The sequence below is a fragment of the Plasmodium brasilianum genome, chromosome 7, assembly GCF_023973825.1.
Source record: "Plasmodium brasilianum strain Bolivian I chromosome 7, whole genome shotgun sequence".
NCBI classification, from domain to species: domain Eukaryota; phylum Apicomplexa; class Aconoidasida; order Haemosporida; family Plasmodiidae; genus Plasmodium; species Plasmodium brasilianum.
Window position 1 is genome coordinate 1,824,615 of NC_090120.1, and position 27,886 is coordinate 1,852,500.

The 27,886-nt window shown below is 30.5% G+C and overlaps 6 protein-coding genes across 6 annotated transcripts; 1 reads left to right on the top strand and 5 right to left on the bottom strand.

Moving 5' to 3' along the window:
* Positions 1–34: 34 nt before the first annotated feature.
* On the bottom strand, positions 35–3,182 carry MKS88_002112 (30S ribosomal protein S6; the record flags this gene model as incomplete). Its single annotated transcript, XM_067215094.1, has 4 exons — positions 35–339; positions 594–817; positions 2,310–2,435; positions 2,614–3,182. 4 exons carry the CDS (start codon positions 3,180–3,182, stop codon positions 35–37), a joined length of 1,224 nt encoding a protein of 407 aa, XP_067074406.1.
* A 947-nt stretch (positions 3,183–4,129) lies between these two features.
* On the bottom strand, positions 4,130–7,228 carry MKS88_002113 (uncharacterized protein; the record flags this gene model as incomplete). The annotated part of the gene is made up of 1 exon (XM_067215095.1): positions 4,130–7,228. One exon carries the CDS (start codon positions 7,226–7,228, stop codon positions 4,130–4,132), a length of 3,099 nt encoding a protein of 1,032 aa, XP_067074407.1.
* A 999-nt stretch (positions 7,229–8,227) lies between these two features.
* On the bottom strand, positions 8,228–12,941 carry MKS88_002114 (importin alpha re-exporter; the record flags this gene model as incomplete). Its single annotated transcript, XM_067215096.1, has 3 exons — positions 8,228–8,344; positions 8,768–9,069; positions 9,341–12,941. 3 exons carry the CDS (start codon positions 12,939–12,941, stop codon positions 8,228–8,230), a joined length of 4,020 nt encoding a protein of 1,339 aa, XP_067074408.1.
* A 3,960-nt stretch (positions 12,942–16,901) lies between these two features.
* On the bottom strand, positions 16,902–17,450 carry MKS88_002115 (uncharacterized protein; the record flags this gene model as incomplete). Its single annotated transcript, XM_067215097.1, has 1 exon — positions 16,902–17,450. The coding sequence occupies one exon, from the start codon at positions 17,448–17,450 to the stop codon at positions 16,902–16,904; it is 549 nt and encodes a 182-aa protein (XP_067074409.1).
* Positions 17,451–20,050: 2,600 nt separating this feature from the next.
* Positions 20,051–22,615, top strand: MKS88_002116 (CSTF domain-containing protein; the record flags this gene model as incomplete). The annotated part of the gene is made up of 1 exon (XM_067215098.1): positions 20,051–22,615. One exon carries the CDS (start codon positions 20,051–20,053, stop codon positions 22,613–22,615), a length of 2,565 nt encoding a protein of 854 aa, XP_067074410.1.
* Positions 22,616–25,535: 2,920 nt separating this feature from the next.
* On the bottom strand, positions 25,536–26,378 carry MKS88_002117 (uncharacterized protein; the record flags this gene model as incomplete). Its single annotated transcript, XM_067215101.1, has 2 exons — positions 25,536–26,229; positions 26,356–26,378. The coding sequence occupies 2 exons, from the start codon at positions 26,376–26,378 to the stop codon at positions 25,536–25,538; spliced, it is 717 nt and encodes a 238-aa protein (XP_067074411.1).
* Between the last annotated feature and the right edge of the window lie 1,508 nt (positions 26,379–27,886).

The window sequence follows — 27,886 nt, forward strand, 5'->3', positions numbered from 1 at the left end:
TTTACTCCCTTTTTATGAATGCCATCACTACTACTTATACTTCTTTGGGTAAGTTGTTGCTTGTCCTTTTTTTTTTTTTTTTTTTTTTTATAACTCCTCCTTCATAAAATTCGACAATTCTGCTAGAATTAGATTTGCCTGCCTGTCCACCGTTTTGACCTGAACTGATCATACAGTTTTTGTAAGTTAATTGAGATTTTGCATGTTTCAATTTTTGCGAGTCATTTCGCCGTTGTCCCCTTTTCAACGTTTTGTTCACGCCCTTCTCAGTCAAAACTGTGTCTTCATGGGGGTAATGAAAAATGGTCAAGCTGTCCAGTTCGTTTGGCTGAACCGGATCTGAGGAGATAACACAGTAGTGAAGAAATGAAGAATGTAAGCAATGTAACAGTACATCAGTGCAGTAGTGAAGCACCGCATCGTTACAGCGGTGGAGTGGGAGGACGCACGAAGAAGAAATAAAAATTAAAAAAAAAAAAATTAAAAAAAAAAAATTAAAAAAAAAAATAAAAAAATAAATACGTTCCCTATATACCAAACAGGAATAGTTATTACATGAAAGAGGCTACAGTTATATACTTCCTTTTACTAACCGTTCGTACTGCATGTTGAGGAGGAGCAAGAATAGCAGGATGAGCAGTCGGAGGAGCTGACAGACATATCGTCAAAAAATTGAATGTCCCCTCCATCAGTAGTGTACTCGTTGAAGTGATTTACATATGGTTTGCTATCCTTTAGATTCTCTTTAATATTCTTTTTGAATTTATTTACTGTTATGTTTTTTAAATACGTCGAAGGGCACCTTGTAACATAGCCGCTTCGAAAAAAAAGAAAAAAATTATACCTGTATATATGTGTGTGTAACTAAGTATTATAAATTTGTGTGTGAAGAGTCTACGTATAATGACGCGTATTTTTACTGCATACGTTGCATGTACATTTGATAATGGGAGTGATATTTTTTTTTTTTTTTTTTTTTTTTTTTTCTTCTTTTTTCTTTTTTTACGTACGGGTCGCATAAGGATGAGATGGCATATAAGAGAAAAGAAAGGACATAAAGGAAGAAGTAAAAATATAAATTTCCGAAAAGTTGTTGATGTTCTTCTTTTAAATGAATGCAAGTTAGCAAAACAGCTACCTTAACGGATATGACTACATACGGCAAAATATTTGCCATCGTTCGCTAATTGTGCTCGCGTAATGTACACATATATAGCATATGCTCACAGGATATACACATACACACACACAAAAACACTGCCTTTTTTAATCGCGAGAACAAATGTACTCCCTCCAATATACACTCTTTCAGAGAAGATATTCTGAAGAACTATTTTCATGTTCATTCATTGAGAATTTGATTAATTTAATTATTTGATGCATAACACATTGTGTGCCTTGTTTATAAGATTAGCATACTGGCATGAAGAGGGGGAGGTACACAATATACATACATAATACATATATATATTTTTTGCTTTACATTTTTTAAAAAAAACTGGAAAATATACATACCCCAGTGTGAACAATGTACAAAAGCAAAACAGGATTAGTAGTTAATAGTTAAGCAGCAGAAATGAAGAGAATAAGAATTCCTTTCCATTTAATTTTTTTTTAATTTGAATATCCTGACTGGTCAGGTAAAAATCCATTTAATTTTTTTTTTTTTTTTTTTTTTTTTTTTTTTTTCGTTTGTTAAAAGAAGAGCACACTGAATTGGGAGAGAAGGGGAATAAGAATAAAATTTCTCGTTGGACAATTTTTAACTTAGTAAACAATCTTAAAGAGCTAGTTAAATTCATTCTTTTGTTAGTAATTATTGCCATCGGTGAGAAGCTCCGACACGTTATTACATACATGTGTGTGTTGTGCAAGCCAAGCCTTTATACATATGTATGCATATATATATACACGTATATATACGCACATATATATATACGAATATACTTATATACCAATATACATGTTACATACATGCATCCTTAGTGAAACAACGCAAGGACACACAGAAATAAAAAAAAAAATTGAAGAAGAAATTAACAAAAAAAATAGCAAGGGGAGAAACTACAAAAAAAATAAAAAACTAGAATATGCTGATGATAAAATAAACGAATGATTGAATGGCCGAATGGTATAATGGTTTAATGGTCTAATGACCGAGTGGCCAAGTGACCGACGAATGACTACGTATGGGATAAAAGGGCATATATTTGCGCCGTCCCCTTTATATACAAACTAGTGGGAGGGGTTAGTTTACCATCTTATGAAAAGGGAACAAAGACTTGTCAACCACTATGAAGAAACATTACGCTGGAAGTATCTTGGTCGATTTCTTAAAAAAATTTTGTTCAATTTTGGACAGACTATCTTTCACTATGTCGTTCTCCGAAAATTCAAGTGTCCTACTTTTTTCTTCATTTTTTATGATAATAAATCTGGGAACAGAAAACGGGAAGTAAATAAATGATGAAATGAAGAAATGATGCGAGTGAACTTGTGAAAAAAAATCGAAATGACGTCTATAAGTGGCGGCATGTATGAACACGCATATATACACTAAACTGGGGGAGAGGTGCACAATACCGCTGCACTAGGATGCAAAACGGGGCATACCTGAGAACATGGTCCTGTAACTTGAACTTGTTTGATACTTCCTTAATCATTGATGGGTATATCTCAAAGGAAAATAATAAGTAGTATGCTTCCATCTGCTTTTTAATAGGTCTGACTAAGCGTCTTTTTCCTAAGTATACTATTTTAAAATTATCGGCATCAACTAGTTTCAATTCGTATGTGTATTCTACTAATTTTTGCTTTATTTCACTTATAGAAAAATTACAAGAAAATAATAAGTCAACATTATACGAGCTTTTTGCTGACTTGAGGGTTTTATATACGTTCATACTTCTTTTTTGTTTTACTTTCTTAAATTTCTTTATTAACAATTTATAAATATAATCATTCAATGATCCGTGTAGTGCATACTTCTCTTTTATATTATTCTTCAGCTTATCATATACCCCATTTTTGCAAAGAATGAAGGGGCTCTTCCATCCTCTACTTGCCTTTTGAACAACCAGATTTCCATGTAAATGTCCAGTTCTGTAAGCCACGTTCACGCGTAGGATTGCCGAGCAGAGCACTAGAAGGAGGAGGACTGCATATTTCGGCGGGGTACGCATAAGATCCGCTCGGGAGATGGTACGTCACTTAGGCGGCTTGCGGCTTATGTGGTACGCCGTTTATGCGGTATGCTACTTATGCGGTATGCCGCTTAAACGTTTTTCCGTTTGTGTGTTCTATAGCGTATGCTTCTTTCGCCGTTTATACGTTTTTTAGTTTGTGTGTTTTATCGCTTAAGCTTCTTTTTTCCGCTCCTTGCGTTTATCTGTTCATTCAACCACTAACACACAAGGGACGAAGGGGCGGAACGCGTAAGCTCATTCGAAAAGGGGAAAAAAACAAAAGAGAAAAAAAAAAAAGAAAAAAAAAAAAAAAAAAAAAAAAAAGGGCCATAAAAGAGCTAAAAAATTACCTCTTTAAAGTTAAAAGGCAGAGAATTCATCATTTTAGAGAAAACAAAAATAGAAATAATATTATATTATTTTTGCGAAATAATTTTTTTTTTTTTTTATATGCTTACGATTTATGTAGTTTTGCGCCGTACTTCCGCGCATGGAGAAAAGGCGTGCATAGGTTCGTTTGTTCGTTCGTTTGTTCGTTCGTTTGTTCGTTCGTTTGTTCGTTCGTTTGTTCGTTCGTTTATTTGTTTATTTTATTTTTTTTTTCTCCTTAAAGCACAGGATGAATTAACTGAAAACAAGCAATAGGGTGCGGTTAAACGAATATGCAAAAAAACAAAAGTAAACAATAGGGGGAAAATGGCCAAAAAATGGGCTAGAAATGGCCAAAAAATGGGCTAGAAAAGGCCAAAAAATGAGCCAAAAATGGCATAAAAAATGAGCCAAAAATGGCATAAAAAATAGGCTGAACATGGCAAAACAAATGGTATAACAAATGAAGCGGGATGTACTCCGCAGCTTGACGTTCCCCCGGTCTGGCAGCCCACCTCATGTAATCATACTTCGAGTACGTGACGATAAACGCGGGTAGTAGTAGGTTATTCCTTTTAATTTTTTTTTTTTTTTTTATCAGCAAGAAATGTAAGTAGTAGCGAGTAATTTTCTATCTTGCATTTTTTTAAATCATAGCATAAAGATAAGAGTAGCGATTTATCTTTCTTACTAAGTTGTTTGTCCGTTTTGTAAACATGCATCATTTTGTTATACAGTAACTGAACAGACTTATATAAATACACAGAATTGTATTTCACTCTGCAGTAACTTAAAATCAAGCTGACCCAGTCATGTATGTTTAACAGCTTGTTGTATTGTTCATGCCGTACTATGAATATATAAATAGCATCACATAATAAAATCAAATTTTTTTTTTTAATTTTTACTTTGGAAAAGATACTCAAAATGTTTACCATAGCTTGTACATACTTTTTACTTTGAAAAGTGTTATTACTTATGTGTTTGTTAAGAGATGCATAAAATTTCTTTTCCTTAATGATGAGGATCTTACTGAACTCTGTGTCTTGTGTTATCTCCTCCTCCTGTGGATTATAAAAATAACGTTTTTCACTCTTCATAACTAGTCTATTTGCCATTTTTGTAAACTTATCTAACATGTATGCTACTTGCTTGTCGGTATTGTTATATTTTACTCTGTCGCTTATACACCTCTGACGTATACCTCCTCCATTAAGTACAGTAATATGGTTGATGTGTAACACACGAGTTAGTAAATGAGAAAGAATGTGGTGTATACTTTCTTCAGATAAAGCATTTAATATATAGTAACTCCTAATTATTAGGTGGATTTCACAAAAGGAATACCTGTCTATATATTTTTTTATGTAGTGCATAACATGTTGAAGGATTTCTTTATTTTCATAATGTGCTTTGCTAAGGAAGCTTACAAACGCAGTAACGTCTTGACTGTTCAGTTTAGGTAAATACTCATAGATGTACTTTATAACACTACTGATGAAATTTATTTCATATATATTTAACTTCGTGTACATATTGCACATATTGCAAAGATGCCTTCCGTTGATGCTCATCCGTATCATGGATGTTGCACAGTTATTGCTGCTTCCAGCAAAGAGGATGCTATTACTTCCAGCAAAGAGGACGCTACTACTTTCCCTAGTTACTTCACTTTGGATGCGGCTGTGTGCTGATGAGCATAGCGCTGCGTATACCCTCCTACCAATTTCTCGATTTATAATACTTACTACGTTAAGTATATCTTTCTTTTGCTCATGTGTTTGGTTCCCCTCGTAGTAATAACAGAACGATGAAAGGAGGTATGTAAAATTATTAGTACATACGATAGAAATGTAAAAATTTAAAATAAATTTAAAAAAATGTATGTACACATATATTGCCTGAACATGTGAATAATGTGTACATTCCTTTTCTAACTGTATTAAAAATTTAAAAAAATAAATATGGTTGTAAATACATTTATTGAAATAATTTAAATAGTGCATATCTGTAGGCTCTGACAAAGAGGTAATCATGTTTAAAAATTTAATTAACATTATGCTATTTTGAAAAATAATACGATTCATAATTAGACCCCCTTCTTCTTCCTTAAAAGCGCTTTGTGCTTCTTTGTAAAAGAAGCTCCATATCTTTGTAGTTGCACAATTATTGCTTGGAAAGTGGGGGGGATAAAGCAACTGGGTGTAGAAGAAAGCTCCGTAGTTGTAGTCAGCATCGAGGTACTTGATGTAGTCAACGTGGTCAACGCGATCAACGTGCCTAACATGACTAGCATGTGTTACTTGCGTATCTCTCATCATACTCTTGCATCTACCATTAGGATACTCTGTGTTTCTATTTTTGCACCCTTCTCTTGTATATGTAAAGCCCATTTTGTCAAAATTTATTTTTGACGTTTTTACTTTATGTTCATTAACAAATGGGCCATACCTTATTTTTTCTTCAACCAAATTTGGAATTTGAAAAATGCAAAAGTATATTCGTATGAGTGTTTTCTGTATCTCCGATATAATGTAATTGTGTTTACACCTTTTCCTTTCATTTTTGTTTTTATTGTAAGATATGTCTATTGTATAGCTGAAGGAGTTGTAAAATTGTTTATATGTTGTCAAAAAGAGAGTTATGCTTACAAAATTGTGTACATCCAGGCATATATGATCATAAAAAATTATTAACTTGTTCATATGCTCTCTATTTGTGTTAATTGGCATATTCGTTTGTATGCTAATTTCACATTTGCTCTTTTTGTTAATAGGAGTGTATGTTATCGAAGCTTTGATTATTTCGTTTCCTATGGTGAAAATAGTAGAACAAAGCAAATAGTTGATTGTACTGAGGCAAAACAGATTAAATAAAAGGATATTTATATTCCATTTTACTAATTTTTCTATATGTTTGTTTGTCACTGTTAGAAGTTCTACTATCGTTTGGCTGTTTATATTTGCCTGTGGAGTGAAACAAGAATTATCCTTTTTTTGGGATGATATGTATATATTTTCTTCTTTTGCAAAGTTTATGTACTCCTGCTGTTTTAGTATGACCTCCTTTATAATCTTTTCAAAAATGTATTTACAGTTTTTTCCATGTTCCTCATAATTCATTAAGCATAAAGAGTTTAGCAGATAAGCCCAATTCTTTATGTTTATGTTATTACTTTTTTTTTTAAGAAATATATGTTTTAAGTACGCAGAGAAAAAGGCATTCAACTGCACTTTACTGATGAATACGAATTTGTGTAAGCTGAGAAGGACTTGGTCATCCCTCTTACTACACTCATCTGTGCTTCGAACACTATCTGTGGCACGAACAAGTTTACTTCTACGTAATGTGCACTTCTCTGCAGCAGTATTAGGAAGTATTTCCATTGATATATCCTCATTGCCATTATAACTCTCCTGTATAGAGGAATGACTACTAGTTCCTCGGTTACTCCTGGGTGTGGAGTACATATGAAAACTGCTAACCCACCGAAAGGTACATTCTAGTTTGTTCAAGTTGGATGAGATAGATGAAATATGATAAACAACGTCGTCCTCACTTATATGAGTACTCTCTTTTTTCTTAAGAATAAAAGTATATAACTGTTTTAACTTTTTTTCATTTTTTTCTTTAAATGCGTTGTTAATTAGATTCGTAAACAACATTCTCATCATACATGCTCCTCCGGAGGTGAGAGAAAAGAGCGAGCATGCTATGAGTTACAGCATGTGTTAGTCATACCTTCCGAAGATTAGTCGTCCTCCCAACAAGTTTTGTTTATATTTAGTTTTGCTTCGTTATATTTCGTCATATTTTGTTTTACTTTCTTTTATGTAGCAAATTTCTATTATTTTGCGCATTTTGTATAGTATTCGAATTTTTTTTTTTTTTTTTTTTTATTATTCCAAATTGTATATAGCTTCTCGGTGAAATACCGTTCATATTCACACCTTTGTGAATAAAAAAAAAAAAAAAAAAAAAAGAGTTAGCATTATGCTTGACAGTACAATATTAATTGCTTCTCTTTAAATAACAAGTTAGTACAGTTGTGGAGAATACACGGAATGATGGTTTGTACATGCTTGTTGTATAGTATACTGCGCATATATAAGTATACGGTACGTACGTATGTATGCATTGATGTATGCACACTATATGTAGCTATTGCTTTGTTCCTTCGCCGCTGAGTATCGTTTCGTTCTGCTTTGTTTTTATTTCATTTTATTATTCTACTTTATTTCATTTTATTATTCTACTTTATTTCATTTTATTATTCTACTTTATTTCATTTTATTATTCTACTTTATTTCATTTTATTATTCTACTTTATTTCATTTTATTATTCTATTTTATTTCATTTTGTTTTACTTTATTTTTTTCGAAAAATATGGTAAAAACGCGCATGATATAGAGCAATATGAATAATGTTTTAAGCAAAGAGTAAATACGTATGATCGTAATGAAGGGGGGAGGGGTGAAAAAAGAAAAAAAAGGGTATCCCCATGAGGAAGTGTTACACATACACATACAAATACACATGAACGTACATATGCATAAATACATGCATAAACACATGTACAAACATATGCACAAGCACTTGCACAAACACATGCACAAACACATACCCATTTATATATTTCCTGATACACGCAGGAGTGGTGGCGGTTACTCCCTCAACTGTTGAACAGCTGAAGAATGCTGTTGAAAGAGTTGTTGTGACAAATTTGCATAAAAATTGGATTGTACAAATTCTGCTTCAGTTCCATATTGATATTTATGTCCCGCAAAACCTGAACAGGCAAGGTGAAAAAAAAAATAAAAAATAAAAACAAAAACTAAAATAACGAACAATCAAATAATGAGCAATTCAAATAATGAACATTCAAATAATGAGCAACTCAAATAATGAGCAATTCAAATAATGAACATTCAAATAATGAACACTCAAATAATGAGCAATTCAAATAATGAGCAACTCAAATAATGAAAAATCAAATAAACGAACTGAAAAATAAACAAGCTGAAATATAATATAATGTAACACTGCGGAACACTGCGAAACACAGCGAAATATAATCGGATGTGATACAAGGGGGAACACACTATCACTGATGGACGCTGCGCACAACGCGAGACTAATTGCAAAATCAAGTACACGATTAAAGAAATGTAAGCACGCCCAGTATATATCTATTAGACACTTTCCCCATTACCGTGTCGTTGATGTTATCATTGTTTATCATTTGCAGCTTCACGTAAGTAACTTCAAAATTTTTGTCCATTTCATCCTTTTCAACATCAAGATGGTGAGTCTTCGCTTTTTTCAAAACGAGTTCATTATTTGTTATGTTTTTGTTTAGTAGATTGAGAATATCAACCACAAAGGATTCATTCCTTATCTTTTCGTTGCTTATCAGTTTTGTGAGTGCTATGAAGATTATGATTTTCTCATTTACATTTATAAGCTTGTCGAGGATCGGCATGTACAGGCTCTTCAGTACATTGAATATGAGGCCTGTGTGAGGAAGGGGGGGGGAGGAAAATAAAAAAAATAGAGACGTAAAAATGCATATATAAAGGTGCAAACATACACAAAATACATGAAAGACGGAAGGCAGAGCACTGCGAAATGCATAAAGACATATAAAACGAATTTAACTGCTAGGGATGTGTACATAGTAGATAGACGCGCATATAAGTAGTAGACCCCCAGCAACCAATCTCGTATGCACAAAAAAAAAGAAAAAAAAAAAAAAATTTTCTCTTTTTTTTTTTTTTTTTTTTACCGCTTTGTATCTGCTCAACCGTGTTAATGAATATACTAACGTCTGTCTTGAGGATCAACACGGAAATAGAATGGATTACCTTAATTTTGATGATATCATTTTTGTATTGTTGTAAAAAAGTGAATAGCAAAACGAATAATGGTTTTAAGAAAGACTGATAAGTTTCAACAGGTAAATACGTAAAGATAATTAGGATGATTTGAAACGAGTCTGTTGACAGTCTTTTATTGGATAAGCAATAGTGATATATATTAAACAACTGCTGCATATTATTTTTAATTATATCTTGAAATACATTATATTTTTTAAAATAACTCTTTAAAACACATATAATTCCATTTGCATTTCCAATGGTACTTCTCCATAAATCTGTTTCATATAAATTATTTAAAATTTTTATATGCACTTTTTGTATTGTATTCGTATTGTCAATAATAATTGAAAGGATTTGAAAAATATATGGAATAAAGTCATGTATATATATTTGTAAAATTTGAGAAAAGGTCGTTATGATAATTTCTTCTACTTGGTTTATACTACTAACTATTTGCGATTTATATATTAAGGATATAATTATTGTTAATAATTCAAAGAGGTAATGATTAAATAAAGGATTATGAGAATCATTTATAATTAATTTGATTATATTATCTATGATTAATAGCACTGTGACATACACATTTGTTAGTCTCTCTGAATAAATTAGAAATATCCTCATAATCGTTATTAACACATATTCATTTAATAATTTATTATGTACATGTAATTTTAACAAGAATAAAAGACGGTTTAATATATCCGGGATACTACTACTATATATTACATTCATTAATTCTGGGTTCAACTGCTGGTTCAACATACGGTTTATGCACAAACAAGCATAATTGTAAATCATTGCCTTTTCGTTATATAGTAAAAAATGTAAAAAAGGGAATATACTTAATGCATCATCATGTGCTGTACATATAATACTTCTATTATTTAATAAGAATTTTAGCATAGATAAAAGATATATAGTATTTTTTGTATTAAATAACTGTTCATTAACAACCCAAACACATTTATTACTTAGTGTGTTCATATGCGGATTTACAAAATTGTAATCATTAATATTGTAACAAAGTGTATTTAGATTTCTAAATTTCATTTGAAATGATACGATGAACTCTTTTAACACATTCCTTATGTTATGTTCATAAAAATTTTTTGCTAAATTCGTCTGATTCAGGCACGTAATAAGCTGCGTCTTATATTCCATGTTGCACGCTTCGTAGTACGGGTCTTCCTTCCCTATCACCGTACTACTACTAACACCACTAGTACTGTTTACACCACTACTTGTAATGTTATTTACACCGCTAGTAGTTACGGCACAAGGAGAGGTCAATGTAATAAGTGAATCCTTGGACAAGATACGAAATTCCAAGATGGGAAAGCATATATCAAAGTAGTTCATGCAAAGTGTTTTCAAAAAATGTGTAGCTGTTGAACGAATTGAAAATGCATTAACATTGTTTAGATCATTTCTAAAATAATCAAGATCGGCTTCAATAATCTCATCTATATCTATCCGTTTTAATCTTATATGGTGTAAAACACGTTCGATAATCTTTTCTAAAAACTGTTTGTCTTTATATGGATTCAAATCATTTTTTTCTAAATTCATATGATGTATTAACTTAATTGTTGATGATAAACAATTATAATTATGGCATAATAAATTTTTTTCACTCTCTTTGTACAAAATTTGTAACAAGGAATAGATTAACTTAACGATATATGTTTTTGATTCATCTTGATAATTTTCCGAAACAACTTTTATTATATCTATTATTTTAATTTTACATTTCAGAATATTTTGTTCAAAATTGATTTTTAGTTTGTTAAGATTCTCATGTGATAAATGAGTAAACCCGTTCTTCTTATCATCATTCGTTAAAAAAAAATTGGGTTTATTTGTAATGTAGTTACTGGTAGATGTTGATGCCATAACAACATTACTTGTTGTTTTCATACTTGTCAACAAGTTAATATGATTAAAATAATTTTTCAAAATATCATTATTATCATATAATAAGAAATGATAAAAAATAGTAAAAAATATATCAAAATTATCTTCATAATACTCAGGTAAATCTATAATATTAATATTGTAAAATATTTTTAAGAGCACGTAAATGTTTAAAACTACTTGATTCATTGTATGGAAGCACATGTTAATTTCTTCATTCACTTGTTTTTCATCTGAACTATTTGATGAAAACGAGTTGTTCGTAGTGTTTAGTTTATAATTTATAAAATTTGTATATTCCATAAATTTGTTATATAAGTATATAAAATACAGCGTTAAAGGGTACTCTATATGTGTTAGAATAATTTTCAAATCATACTTAGAAATATAATCATTGTCTTTATATTTTTTTAAAATTTTTCGAACTATTTTTAATGCTGTGTATTTCTTTTCAAAATGAATTACATTCAAATTTTTAAAAATCGAACTGCACTTCGACACTGGGATTAGTTTCACATTATTGTTGTAGTCTTTTATAATGCTTCCCTTTCCTATGAAATTGAACCCTCCCAAACTTTCGCTGTTGTTCATGTTACCGTGTAAAGTACCTTTCTCGTTAACTCGGCCGGGGGACGAGTACCCGGTCGAGTCGATCAAACTTCCCCCAGTTAAGTTGTTTCCCATCAGGTTGTTGTTCATCATGCTTCCACCAATTACGTTACTACCACTCATCATAGCATTACCCCCTATCATAGTATTCCCACCTATACCACTATTGCCAACCCCATTAGCCTCGTCCATATTGTACAAGTGGAAATCATTAAGCAGGAATACATTATACACATCATTCGACTTGTAAATCTTTTTAGTGTTATTAATATAGTTAAGTATATCATCATTTAAAGAATTGTTTCTATTATTAATGATCATTTTTATGCTGTCAATATTGGAAATAAACTTGTTATATTCTAAAAAAAAATTATCCTGATTAATATTTTTTAATATATCTTTATTCCTTATATACAACATAACACACTCTACAATTTTAATCGCATCCGCATTATTCTTCTTTTCATCGCTATCAAATATATTTATTAAATGAACATAATTATAATCATTAAGGTATAATAATATAATGTAAAATAAAAGATAATCATAATCATCGCAAATGTTATACTTAAATAAGTGCGTTAATATTTCAAATAAATATTTCTGTAAAGTTGTTATATCTTCATTTGTTATATCTAATAACATATGCATACATATATGTTTTATAAATATACATATATCTGAACTTAATTCAACATTGTCTAAACTACTATGAACACTTTTTTTAATATAATTTTTTATGCTTATTAATATACTTGTCTTAACATTTTTATTTAAATAATTATCATAATAGTTCTTCTTTTCATTCTTTTCATTATATGGATATACAATGAATTTTAGGAGAATCTTTATGTAATTCTCTTTATTACTGTCGTTATATAACGCAGCTATTTTCCCCTCACTACATTTTATCTCTTCAAAATTGTTTGATACGCTTTGAGTAAATATGGTTAGCAGATCCTTTTCAATCTTCTCCTCCATCGTGTGTGTTCAGCTACGCGCTTCGATAATACGTGCTAAAAGTTTATTCCTTTTTTCGCCTCAACCTTTCGCTTCTTCGTTCCGCTTCAACGTTCCGCTTCTACGTTTCGCTTCTTCGTTTCGCTTCAGCGTTCCGCTTCTACGTTTCGCTTCTACGTTTCGCTTCTTCGTTCCGCTTCTACGTGAACGATTAGCCAAGCGATGAATATACTTATCACAGGAAAAAGGCACCGTACGCAGAAAGACGGGGTACTCCTGGGAGGACCTGCTCGCTTTGCTGTATATGCTGCTGTGGGGAGGTATGTATTACTATAGGTGTTCATGTAACTGTTCGAAAATGAGCACCAATGGAGTAGGGAAAATAAATGAAAATAGATAAATATATATTAATATATGTGTGTATAAATATGTGTACATATGTATAGGCGTATATCTCTATAACTACGGCGTGTGCCTAGTGCCACTTAGCGCGCACGAGTGGAAAAGTTCGAACTAGGTTAGAATGCGCTGGGTTTTTCTCAATGCGTCTATAAGCAAGTATGTGCAATTCTCCCCAGATTCTCATATATTACACGATTTTCAAATGGCCATAAAAATGGGTGTATTGTTCTATTCTATTCTGTCTACTATATCTACTATATAAACTCCACCTATTTTGTTAATTCATCTACTATATCTACTTTATTCTATGTTATTCTATTTTATTTTATTTTATTATTATTATTTTTTATTGCTAATGGGGTACGTATTCAAGTGGTACCTTCTTCCTCCTTGCCACCTGCACGCGATTTCTCATGAGCATAAGCTTCCACGGGTGAGCATTTACAACATGTATGTAAATATATATGAGTATGGGCGTATATATATACGTACGGGCTCATGCCTATATCCATACACATGCACATACACGTGCACGATAAGCCCTCAACTTCTTGAACACGCTTACGTGCATATAATATATATATGGGGCACTTACGAGAGGGACTTGCTTTTACCGTTTTATTGCTTTATCGCTTTATCCTTTCGCACTATCGGACGGCCCTCATAAAATTATTTTTATTACATGTATTATTATTATCTGCGTGTTCTATTATAACTCTATTTTTTATGTATTTACTTTATATCTCTTTGGAAAAATGTAAGAATTTTGAAGGGGAATATATATATATATATATATATATATATGTATAAGCAAAAGGTAAACTATTTTAATTAAAAAATAAAAAAAAAATTAATTAAAAATGTGAAAATTATAAAATGCGAAAATTATAAAATGTGAAAATTATAAAATGTGAAAATTATAAAATGTGAAAATTATAAAATGAGAATATAAAAAAATAATAAAATAAAAATAGGAAGAAAATTAAAAAAATGAAGAAAATTATAAAAAGAGAAAATTACAAAATGAGAAAATTACAAAATGAGAAAATTACAAAATGAGAAAATTACAAAATGAAAAAATTACAAAATGAAAAAATTACAAAATGAAAAAATTATAAAATGAGAATATTATAAAATGAGAAAATTATAAAATGAGAATATTATAAAATGAGAGAATTATAAAATGAGAAAATTATAAAATGAGAAAATTATAAAATGAGATATAATAAAAAGAAAATTAAAAACTTCTGATGAATAAGCTTATTCCCACAAATTAAAGTAGGCTTAATGTATATTTTTTTTTTTTTTTTGAGAAAAGGGCAAAAGTTTAATTTTTTTTTTTTTTTTTTTTTTTTTTTTTTTTTTTTTACATGAACGTGTACATAAATAAATATGGAAACGCATTGCACATCATACATACATGTATATATATTACATATTTGCATATATATTAAAACATATATTTACGTGTATTTTTGCATATCTATATTTATATTACATATAACATTCAATCCATCTCATCGCGTCAATTATTTATTTCTTCCACAATCCAGAGGGTTATAATCCCATAACAAAGGCGCGACTATGGTCATGTTTTAAGAAAATTATTTTATTCTATTGCATTTTATTTTATTGCATTTTATTTTATTGTATTTTATTCTTTTGTATTTTATTCTATTGTATTTTATTCTATTGTATTTTATTCTATTGTATTTTATTCTATTGTATTTTATTCTATTGTATTTTATTCTATTGTATTTTATTCTATTGTATTTTATTTTATTGTATTTTATTCTATTTTATTTTATTCTATTGTATTTTATTCTATTTTATTTTATTCTATTGTATTTTATTTTATTGTATTTTATTTTATTGTATTTTATTCTATTTTATTTTATGTATTGTATTTTATTTTATTTTATTTATTTTCTAACTGCTTTTATGTACATTTTTGCATTGTGTTGCATTATGTTGTATTTTATTTTGCTCTTTTTTCTAGGCTGCTTTTACGCTATTACATTTATGCAATTCCATATTGCTAATGAGCTCAATGTACAGTACTAGGTTTTTACAAGCATTTAAGTATGCTTATGCCACTTGCACTATTGTTATGTTGATGTTTTTAGGAGGTTTCTAAATTTTCGAAGTTTTGTTTACGTACAAATGTATGCGTATATGTTTACATATATGTACACATATATTTATATGTACAATGTAATACTGGAAATACTTTCGTGTGGTGCTTATGAACGTTTTTCTTAACTCCTTTTATACATATATGCTATGTACATTAATTATGTTCATTGTAACTTATAAAGATCAGCAAAATGTAAAAAAGAAAAAAAAAAAAGATAATAATAATAATAATAATAGTAATGATAATAATAGTAGTAATGATAATAATAGTAGTAATGATAATAATAATAGTAGTGATAATAAATAATAATAGTAATGATAATAAATAGTAATAGTAATGATAATAAATAGTAATAGTAATAATAATAAATAGTAATAGTAATAATAATAAGCAGTCTTTATTTGATTGCAGGTCAAAATTGGCTGTATAGTTTTGGTAATTCCTGAACGTAGATGGATGTTTGCCAATGCATACGTAGAACACGTACACATAGTTGTGTATGAGTACATATATATGTTATATGTTATATGTATATGCATGTATATGTATGTGTATGTATGTATCTATGTATATATGTATATGTTTATATATGTATATGCTTATGTATGTACATTTTATGTGTGTACGATTTATGTAAGTACATTTTATGTGTCTGTACGCGTTATGTATGTACGTTTTATTTATGCATGTTCTTATGCATGCTAATTCAAGGGAGACAATGAACGAATAATAAAAAAAAAAAAAAAAAGAAAAAAAAGAAAATTAGCAACTCATAAAAGGAGGAGTAATAAACTAGTGGTTAAGAGGTAAAGGTAAAAGTGATTTACAAAAAGAAAAATACTATAAAGCGAAATAAAGCCAAATATAGAGAAAAAAGGTTAAATAAAACTACATATAAAATGAAACGCTAGGAAGTGAATGATGCGGCTGTTTTACCCAAATTAATGTAATTAGTAAAATCTTTAAAATTAAAAAAAAAAAAAAAAAAAAGGGGGAAGAAAAAAGCAGAGTTATTTATACGACCAACTGTGCATTAGCAAAGCATAGAACATAGTGTGATATTTACATTCTATATAAAACTTTATTTTATTTTATTTGTACTTCATTGTATTGTATAATAATGTCGTGGTATATATTTATTTTTTATTTTTTTTTTTTAAGTATATGTCCTTTTTTCCATGTTGAAAGTATTTTTAAAATTTATTCCGAGTACACAATACATTCTTTTTCTCTGTTTCTTTTTCCTCCTTTTATGATCCATTGAAAAGGAGCATATCATAAATGATGTAACTGCGTTAAGGGTGGCGACCTGCACATGTACTTAGATATACACCCATATAAATACATATATATGTATATATATGTATATGCCTACTCACGCTCGCGCCTGTGTGGAGGTGAGTTAGGCCTTGCATTGCACGGGATACTGTTTCCCCATGTTTCTACCGCTTTTTTAAAGTAAATGTTTCAGCTAGATTATTCAAGTGAATGTGCTTACTTTTTGCACTCATATATTGAAATAGTGTGTCTAAGAAGTTAACAATGGTATCATCGTTTTTGTATTTGTTGATAGCAGCCAAGGGATTCGTTAAATATTCATTCATAAAGTTTATAACTTGTTTACTTTCAGTGAGATTTTTAAAATTTGAATTTTCGTTCATTATACTATTAATTTCTTCAGTGTTAAGAATAACATTACTATATTTTTGTGATATGAGATGGCTTTCATTTTTTTTCCCATCAGTCAAACCGTTTCCTAGGTTCATATTTTTTGTGTATGCGGGGGTGGCGTTCCCCCCTTTGTTCTCGTTACCATAGTTGAACACGTCTTTTTCTTTTAAGCCCTCTTTTACGTCTTCATTTACTTCTTCTTTTTCTTCCTTTTTATTTATTTTTTTTTCATTTTTCTGCATGTTTTTACTACGTTCTCTGCTTATTTTCTCGAGGGGCGGAGGCAGTATATCAAACGCGTTGTTTATATTCCGGTCCATGGTTTAGCAAGTGTGTGTGGTGTGCAACAAAGTGTATGTATGTGTACCGGAATATGTATGCATGTGGATGTACGTGTCTGCAAAAATGTATATATCTGTATATATATATATATATATATATGCACACACACACTCCGCTGCATACGTTCGCTTCGCGCGTACTGTAGTCTGTCAATTGATAAGATTATGATGTGGGGTTCCTGCTTTTTGAACTTGAATTCAATTTAGCATTATTGTACCTTTAGCCTTTTGTTTACCTTATCTTTATTTTTCTTTTTTCTTTTTTTTAATTTTTTATTTTTCTTTTTTTTAATTTTTTATTTTTCTTTTTTTTAATTTTTTTTTTTTTTTTTTTTTTTGTTCCTATGGCATGAACATGTTAATAAAAAAATGAAATCTGTACATCAAATTGTGCGTCGATATTTCCCTTGAAAGGGAAAATTAAATAAGGGGAAGGGGGAAAAAAAAAAGAAAAAAAAAGGTGTATGTCTATATATTTTTGGAAGTTAAACATTTTCGTTTATTTTTTTGCGCTTGCATTTACGCGAACGGGAAAGAAAGAAAAAAAGAAAAAAAAAAAATTATAGTAATTACTGTTACAGTAATTACAATGGGAATGAGAATAGCAATGCGGTAAAATGGCAGGACGGTAAAGGGGGAAAATAAACGGCACTGCCGCTAATCCATTCATCGATGGTACCTTAAAATTAGACGGTAAAAATTTTGGCGAAAAAGGGAAAAGGGAAAGGGGGATAAGAATTACTCAAGAATTAAATAAAGGATGGTTAAGCAATAAACTTTTTTTGAAACCAAGAGGGATATGCATTATGGCATGCAGGTAAATCACTTTGTGTGATATACCAAAAAAAAAGAATAAATAGACAAATGGACAAACGGGCAAATGTGCAAATGGACATAAGGACAAATGAACAGACAAATGAACAGACAAATGAACAGACAAATGAACGAATTCTATAACACTGTGCTTTTCCGCATAACGGCGAAAAAGTAAAAAACAAAAATATCCTTTCAGAGTATGTTCATTTATATGCCGTGTCTACATAGACATATATATATATTCATATATATGGATTTTTACGTATACGTTTACATACATCTTATGTAAATAATACAATACCGAAATAAATGGGAATGAATTACAAAAATTAGCAATTCATTTTTATATGAACAAAAGTAACAAGGAAAAATAAAAAAAAGGGAGTGTTTCATTGATGGTGTTCAACTGCCTGCCTAATCGCCTGCGCTGTTGTTAATTTTATATTATAGTTAAACGCATCAAGCGAGTGTACATAACACCGCATGGGCAAATGTATGTATATATGTATGTATGCATTTACCTACGCATGTATGTATACTTACATAAGTACCTTCCCCCCGCACATGTTTGTGGAGCAATAAAAAGTGCTTCCTCAATACAAAGCTGTCATACGGATGGCCATTGTACATGTAAAATTTTATCATACCTACGTCTCGACATCTTGCAAAAGTAAATGCGTTTATACATTTGCAAAACGGAATTTACAGCAAATACAGCAAATCTTTGCTCTTTGATTTCTTTTCCTGTCCCAGTTTTTTCTTAAAAATTGACTTTCATTCTTTTTTTTTTTTTTTTCAACGTTTTGTTTCATTTCGCTCACTGTTTTGTTTTATTTCGTTCATTTAATTTTGTTCATTTAATTTTGTTCATTTAATTTTGTTCATTTAATTTTGTTCATTTATTTTTGTTCATTTATTTTTGTTCATTAATTTTTGTTCATTAATTTTTGTTCATTTATTTTTGTTCATTTATTTTTGTTCATTTATTTTTGTTCATTTAATTTTATTTTATTTCACTGTGTTATTTCTCTTCATTTTTCTTCATTTTTCTTCATTTTTTTTTTTTTTTTAACAAATGGTAAACGCCAAGAGGGCGTGTTTTCATTTTGAGCGTACGCTTAAAAAGGAAAAGGAATTAAAAGTAAATCTTTGAGATGTGTTTCAGTTGCATTTTAAAAAACATTAGGATTAAGAGAAGAGAAAAGAAGAGCAGGATAAATTGTTTTATTCCTTTTAACATCTGGACAAGTCCTCATTTGGCATTCTTATATTTTTGCTCTTCTCTTCTAAACAAAAAGGGAACGGAAGAAAAAAAAAAAAAGAAAAAAAAAAAAAAAAAGGGATGAGCGCACAAACGTCATTTCAGCGTATTGCAGCGCAGTGAGGAGGATATATACATGTACATACATAAAGGTGCCGATTTTCCTTTATTTTTTTATATTTTTATATTTTTATATTTTTTCTTCGTTCGCTTTGTCGTTTTTTTTCGTTCGTTTTGTAATTTTACTATTTTTACTCATTTATCTCCTAATATTTTCTCATTTATCTCCTAATATTTTCTCATTTATCTCCTAATATTTTCTCATTTATCTCCTAATTTCTTCTCATTTATTCTTCTAATTTTTTCTCATTAAGTCTTCTAATTTCTTCTCATTTGTTCTAATTTTTTCTCATTTATTCTTATAATTTTTCTTCATCTCCATTTTTGCATTTTTTTTCATCCATTTTCCTTTTTTTTTGATGGCCCTTGTCAAAAACGAATGATGAACAAGAGCAATTACAGCCTGTGGGTGGGTAACATCCCATTTGATGTTACTGAAAAAGAATTGCATGAAATTTTGTCGAAAGTAGGGGATGTAATTAATGTAAGAATAAAATATGATATTGATAAAAATACAAGTAAAGGATTTGCTTTTTGTGAGTATAAAGATGTGGAAACATGTATGTTAGCACTGAAATATATAAATGGGTATGAAGTAAAAGGGAGAAAATTAAAACTGTATTGGGCCAACGAAGAGTTTAAAGAAAAGTTGACGAGCAATACGACTAGTAGTAGTGGTGTAGACATAATGACAGGAAAGAATAGAGAAGATGGGAGTGGTAAAAGAAATGGTAATACAAAAGACGTAAATAAATTAGAGCAACGTGGTAATATTTTAAGCACATGTTACAGTAGAAAGAATATGACTGAAGGAAATACACACAGTAGTACAAATGGTATGAACTACACCATAGTAACAGCTCCAAATAATTATGTAAAACATAATAATCTTTCTATAGATAAGGAGTTATGGTGGAATAATATAGAAGAAAACATGATGAAAGTAAATATTGCAAACATTATGCATACGTTAACAACTGCACAGATTATATACGTTTTGTCCTATTTTAAAAATTATGCTTTAAAGAATTATAATAGCTTAAAAATGCTTTTTCAAAAAAATGGAAATGTTGGTTATGCTCTTCTTCATTGTTTATTCCTCGTTAATGTAATTAAAGAGCATAACGTGGGTAGCTCTAGTGATATGCATATTTGTGTTAATAACGATACAATAATGAATAGAAATGAACGAATACTACAGATGAACAGCAGCAAGGTGAAAATTAGGTTAAACGAGGAGGAACACAAAGGGGGGGTCAACAGTTATAATCATTACAGTAATAGTGTTTTCATTAGTAGTACTGCTAATAGTAACAACAAAATGAAGGGATATAGTAAAAATAAAGACGACAGTGGTACAAATTTTTTTTTCAAAAATAATAATAAAAAGAATGCTAATAGTACAAAAGATGAAAGTGTTATCATGCATGGAAAAAATGAGAATAATTTAGCCAAAAATAATTTTTCGTCCTCCTCCAATTTTTCAAAAAAAAATTACATGTACAGTTCAGATAATGTGTTAGCCATAGGGGAAAAAGTGGTAAACGCTCCAAATATGGCAAATATAACAAACGTAGTAAGTGTAGGTTTGTATGGAAATAAAAAGAATGATACTATGCCAAGTAACAAATACAGTACTAACAGAAATGATTTTTCAAATTATAATTATAACAAAAATCGTTTCATCCATGAAGAGGAATCTATAACGAGTGGCTATGACGATATATATAATAATGTGTATCCAAGTAGTAGTACCATGGGAGGTATAAAAGCGAGGGGAAGGAAAGGTGGTCTATACACCGGGGGTAATAATATTACTAACATACCCCATGCTTCTATTGCTAATAACGGCGGTGGTAATGGTAAACTAAATAACGAATCTGCTCCCTATGATGGAAAACTATTCGATGATAACATAGTTATGAACTCAATGAGTGTTGGCAGTAATACTACAGAGTACAGGATAAATTACATGAATGATTTTTTTGATCAAAATAATGGTATTAACAACGCGAAAATAATAAATCGTGCACATAACAACGTCAGTTTTGTGGAACGCGGAATGGATTCAAATCAGGCTAATCAGGCTAATCAGGCTAATCAGACTAGCCATGTGAGCCATATAGGCCACTCCAGTCATGCAAGTTATGCTAACCATGCCAACCATGCTGACTATCCCGACTATGTGAAAGCAGTGGAAACAAAACATATGTACAAGGAGTATGTGAATGATGGGGAAAGGTCTAACAATATGAGGGGGGTTGAAGTAGGATTCAACAGTTTTTACCACAGTGGAAACGAGGTAAGCGAGGCAAACGCGGTTAAGGGGAAAAACGAGGTTAAGGGGACAAACGAGTTAAATGGTACAAACGAGTTAAATGGTACAAACGAGATAAACCTAATGAACGACTTGCAGAATGGAAGAAACAGAGACGACATTAGTGGTAAGCGTTTCACTGATATGAAGAAGGAGGTTAAGGGATCTAACGAACGAATGTATGATTACAGTGGGAAAGAAATTAATGAACATAATGATCTGAACAGTTCAGGCGATTTGTATGGAAAGAATTATAACATAGAAGGAAATAACCTTATTAATGATGACAAGTCAAAAAAGAAAAAATATAATATAATGAAAAAGAATTTATATACTACCAATTGTAAGGGTAATAAAACTTTAATAATGGAGGGTATGAAGAGTAATGAGAATAATGCATCAACTGTTCATTCTTTAAGTAGTACCAATAATGCTTGTATAGACTCATTATATGCAAATGTTGACTTGCCAGATGAGGACTTAGTGAATGAAGTTATTAAAAATGAAGATATATTAAACAATATTTTAAAATCAAAAATACAAGACATGAAAAATTGGAACAGTGAGCAGAGAATGCAGGTCCTTTCTATTCAGAAGGCCCTCCAGCTGAAGGGGTACATGCTCAAGTGAGGTGTGTGTGGAGACATACCTACATACGAAGAAACATACATATATGTTTGTGTGTATTATGTATGTATGTACCTACTAGCTTTATGAATGCGTGCATACATTCAAAGGTGTGTACACACATGAACAGGTATGATTTCCCCCGTATTCGTAACTCTTTTTTTTTTTTTTTTTTTTTTTTTTTTGTGTATTTATGCGTATATATGTACATGTGTACGCGCGCAGCTGAGCCCTACATGTGATGTTGTAATAATTGTCTAGGTTACTATTTGAGAAAATTTTATTTTTCTGAATATCTTAAACTTAAGTGTTAAGTGAACCCTCCTTGTTTATTAAAGAGGTCTTTACTTATTTTTCAAGTTCAAAAAGAGATCAATTTTTTTTCGTCATAATTCTGCATATATCGTGGTATGTCACTTTGCAGTAGTTCATCTTGATGTTCTTTATTCTGTTATACTGAGTTTTAATTATTTTAATCCTGTTATATTTTACTGTATTTTGTTTTATTTTGCTATATTTTGTTTTATTTTGCTGTATTTTGCTGTATTTTGCTATATTTTGTTTTATTTTGCTGTATTTTGCTGTATTTTGCTATATTTTGTTTTATTTTGCTGTATTTTGCTTTATTTTGCTATATTTTGTTTTATTTTGCTATATTTTGCTATATTTTGCTGTATTTTGCTGTATTTTGTTTTATTTTGTTTTATTTTGCTATATTTTGTTTTATTTTGCTATATTTTGCTATATTTTGCTATATTTTGTTTTATTTTGCTATATTTTGCTATATTTTGTTTTATATTTTTATATTATTATTTTTTTTTTTTTCAATGCTTCTGGAATGCTCGCATATGACTGTGCATGTCTACTTGATGCCCATAAACAAAATAAAATAAAAAAAAAAAAAAAAAAAAATTTCTACAAAATGATGCTTTCACTTTTCGTTTATTTTACAAGTATAGCGGCTGCTTTGCGACGCGTATATTAGTAGGCTTATGCGCATATATACGTATATACGTATGTACGTATGTATGTGCATATATATATGTATGTATATGTATGTATATGTATGTATATGTATGTATATGTATGTATGTGTATATATATGTATGTATGTGTATATATATGTATGTATGTGTATATATATGTATGTATGTGTATATATATGTATGTATGTGTATATATATGTATGTATGTGTATATATATGTATGTATGTGTATATATATGTATGTATGTGTATATATATGTATGTATGTGTATATATATGTATGTATGTGTATGTATATGTATGTATGTGTATATATATGTATGTATGTGTATATATATGTATGTATATGTATGTATATGTATGTATGTGTATGTATACTTGTGCATGTTTGTACTTCCGTGCGCACTGTGATTGTGGCATGGCGAAAAGGGGTTGGTTTCACTTAAGATGAATGATAGGTACCTACTAAACAATATATTAATAAAAAACTCCTTAGTAAAGAGATATGTGAAATGCCCTTATAGAAATGAAAAGGGCGGAAAGAACATTGTAGTGCTGCTGTACATGTACAGTAAATATTATAAAAAGATATGTACAGTTGATAAATTTAAGACAAGTAACAAAAAGCTATATATTGTATATACGAGTGATAAAAATGTAAAAATCAATAATATAAAAAATAGGATCGTTAAACATAATGTACTTTACAATTTTAAAATTTTATTTTCTGTTATGTTGTTTTTAATTCTTCTATATTCTTTTCTAATATGTTTGATAGTCTACAATAATAAACATCATGTTGAGTGCACACTACCTTTTACTGACTGTCCTTTACTATTACACGCCGATATTCATAACTTCTTTAAAAACTATAAAGTAAACAATATAACGAAGGAGAATATACTGGCCATATATAGAAGCATGGAAAAGTTGAATGCACATCGTCATCACACACATGGTAGCAATGCGCTACGAAGCAGTATATCAGGAAGAGGCATGTTAGGAGGGGGTATACTACGAAACGGTGCACATATGAAAAAAAAAAGGTACACGATATTAAAAACACAAAGAGTACAGTGCACCCACTGTGAAGTTGTTTTTAGCATAATGGGAAATGAAACGGTGCAAGATATTTTTGACTTTGAAGAAATAAATAAGTGCGTTAAAATTATCGACACAAGATCCTGTGTTAATGTAAAAAATGGTGTAATAAAGAACAGCAAAATTCATATATATAAAAAGTACACAGATACTATAAAAAACATGGATCATCTAGAGAATTTGAATAGCCATGAGTATTTCCTAAAGGGCATGTACTACAACTCCTACATGAAGGAGAAAGTCGTCATTCGGGGTAAGAAAACGAACAAAAGGGGGGATGGGAGGTAATGTGCTTCCCCATCTTCGTTGCCAGAGCCACATAACATATTATTTGTATCGCTTTATTCTGCTCATTTTACTTTTTACCCATTTGTCCCTTCACCCTCGTTCTTTCCTCTTTTACTGCTTTTGCTCGTTCTCTTTACAGATAAAATAAAATACTTGTACCCTTCTTTATACAACTATGTGGTTAACCTGGACGATTTTAAATTTTATGGCGAAGGAGGCAAAAGTACTGCATGCACGCGTTCACACAGGTGTCCATGCGGATATCCACGCGGATGTACATGTGTATTTCCATATGCATCTTCTTATAAACGCTAGTGCATGCTCTAAAGCTAGATCAGGCATAAGATCAACTTAACTTCGCTTCCTCTCATTCGTTATTTACTTATTTTTCGTTCCTATTTCTTTTCTATTTAGTTTCCTTTTTTTTTTTCATTTGCTTCCGCAGGAATCCACGTGAACCAAGAGGATCTGAGGGATGGAAATTCCCCGAGCGACGAAAACGCAAACCTTTGTCGTTCGGCCTGTGGACATTTTGCGTGGGTTTTGTTTTAAAATAAAAAAAAGCTCTGCTTTTGCGCGTTTGCACTATTTACATGATGCATTTTACTCCTTAGCAGTGTAGCATTGTGTACATTGAGATGTAACACGTTACTCATTTGTTTGTCTATTTGTTTATCTGTTTGTTTGTCTATTTGTTTATCTGTTTGTTTGTCTATTTGTTTATCTGTTTGTTTGTCTGTTTGTCTGTCTATTCGTTTATCTGTTTGTCTGTCTATTTGTTTATCTGTTTGTCTGTCTACTTGTTTATCTTGTTTGTTATTCGTGTTTGTTTGTCTGTCTATTCGTTTATCTGTTTGTCTGTCTATTCGTTTATCTGTTTGTCTGTCTATTCGTTTATCTGTTTGTCTGTCTATTCGTTTATCTGTTTGTCTGTCTATTCGTTTATCTGTTTGTCTGTCTATTCGTTTATCTGTTTGTCTGTCTATTCGTTTATCTGTTTGTCTGTCTATTCGTTTATCTGTTTGTCTGTCTATTCGTTTATCTGTTTGTCTGTCTATTCGTTTATCTGTTTGTCTGTCTATTCGTTTATCTGTTTGTCTGTCTATTCGTTTATCTGTTTGTCTGTCTATTCGTTTATCTGTTTGTCTGTCTATTCGTTTATCTGTTTGTCTGTCTATTCGTTTATCTGTTTGTCTGTCTATTCGTTTATCTGTTTGTCTGTCTATTTGTTTATCTGTTTGTCTGTCTATTTGTTTATTTGTTTACCTGTTTATCTGTTCATTTTATTATTATTTTTTTTTTTTTGGCAGGGAGAGCACATTTTACTGGTTATGCCCCGATATGTACAAAAATCAGGAAAATACTTACGAATACAATATTTCAAAAATCATTGAAAGGGTATTAAACTATAAACATGTTGGTTATGGGGAAAAGAATAAACACATAGTTGAAATGTCTAAGTCTACTCCTACAACGGATGCATACAAACATTTCGGATACATTTCTCACTCTTTAAAGCTCCCATTGAGAATTGATATATATAATAGATTTAAATTATTTGAAAAAGAATATTTAGGAGACGACATTCTTGAACTTTTGTATAAAGCTTTCTTTTCCACAGACGAAAAAGATATATCTAAAAGGACTAGTCTACATGATGAAACAAAAGACGACCTTTATAAAAGGAATGGTGTTCAACACACACAAGTAGATGTTCAAAAGTTAGCCTTTTTCTCTACAATTTATAGCGACTTGAACAAAAATAAGCATGTTCCAATCGAAAAGGAGGAACAGCGGAAGCAGAACGGTAGTGGTAGACTTGCTAGTCTGGGTGTTAAACGTGCGGAAGACGACGAAATGAACGGATGTGTTCACTCCAATCATTGCGGGAATCCAAATGACTATGATGGATATGATGCACAAGGGGATATTGCGCACAGAGGACGCAGTACACTAAATGAGGTAGTTATTACTGATAAAAAAGGGGAAAATAAAGAAATGCAGAAAGATAAGGAAGAAGAGAACTTCCTTAAGGAGAAGCCATCATATGGTAGTAAGAAGAGTCGTAAAGAGTGCAACAGTGGAAGCAGTAGTAGTCACAGTAGACAAGATGGAGTGGAAAAGAGTTCGGAGGAGATCCCCTTCAAGAAAGATGAACCGAAATATGTGCTAATAGAAGAGATGCCAACAGCGAACAAACATTTAAATTATGTTCCATCTAAATACAAGTTTACTAAAGAACTTATATTAAAATCCTCTTCCATATTTTTTGGACAAATGAGAATTGTATTACAGATAATTACTTTCTTCTTATGTATTCTTTTTTTAATCACTATCTTTTTAGTCATTTTGTATATTTACATGAACAGTACAGACGAAGTGTCTATAATTCTAAAAGATGACGAAGTGATAGAGGAAATGCCGAGATATTTAAAGCGCCTATCAAGACATTTACTAAATGATGAGAATGAAAATATTAATAAAAATTATTTTCGAAAATTTAAGCATATGAGTTACCCCTTTTAGGGGGAGGGGGTGATAACGAAAGAGTTGACACGCACAGGCAGGCGAGTGCACGTATAAAAGCAAACATGTATAAAAGCAAACGCGCATAAAAGTAAACACGCATAAAAGCAAACGCGCATAAAAGTAAACACGCATAAAAGCAAACGCGCATAAATGTAAACACGCTTAAAAGCAAACGCGCATAAATGTAAACACGCTTAAAAGCAAACGCGCATAAATGTAAACGCGCATAAAAGTAAACACGCATAAATGTAAACGCGCACATGTACACACCCACCAACAGATCACATGGGCAATATATCAATTACTCCTTTTTTTTTTTTTTTTTTTTTTTTTTGTTATGTATGTTTTTTTGCAATTCCTAAACTCTTTA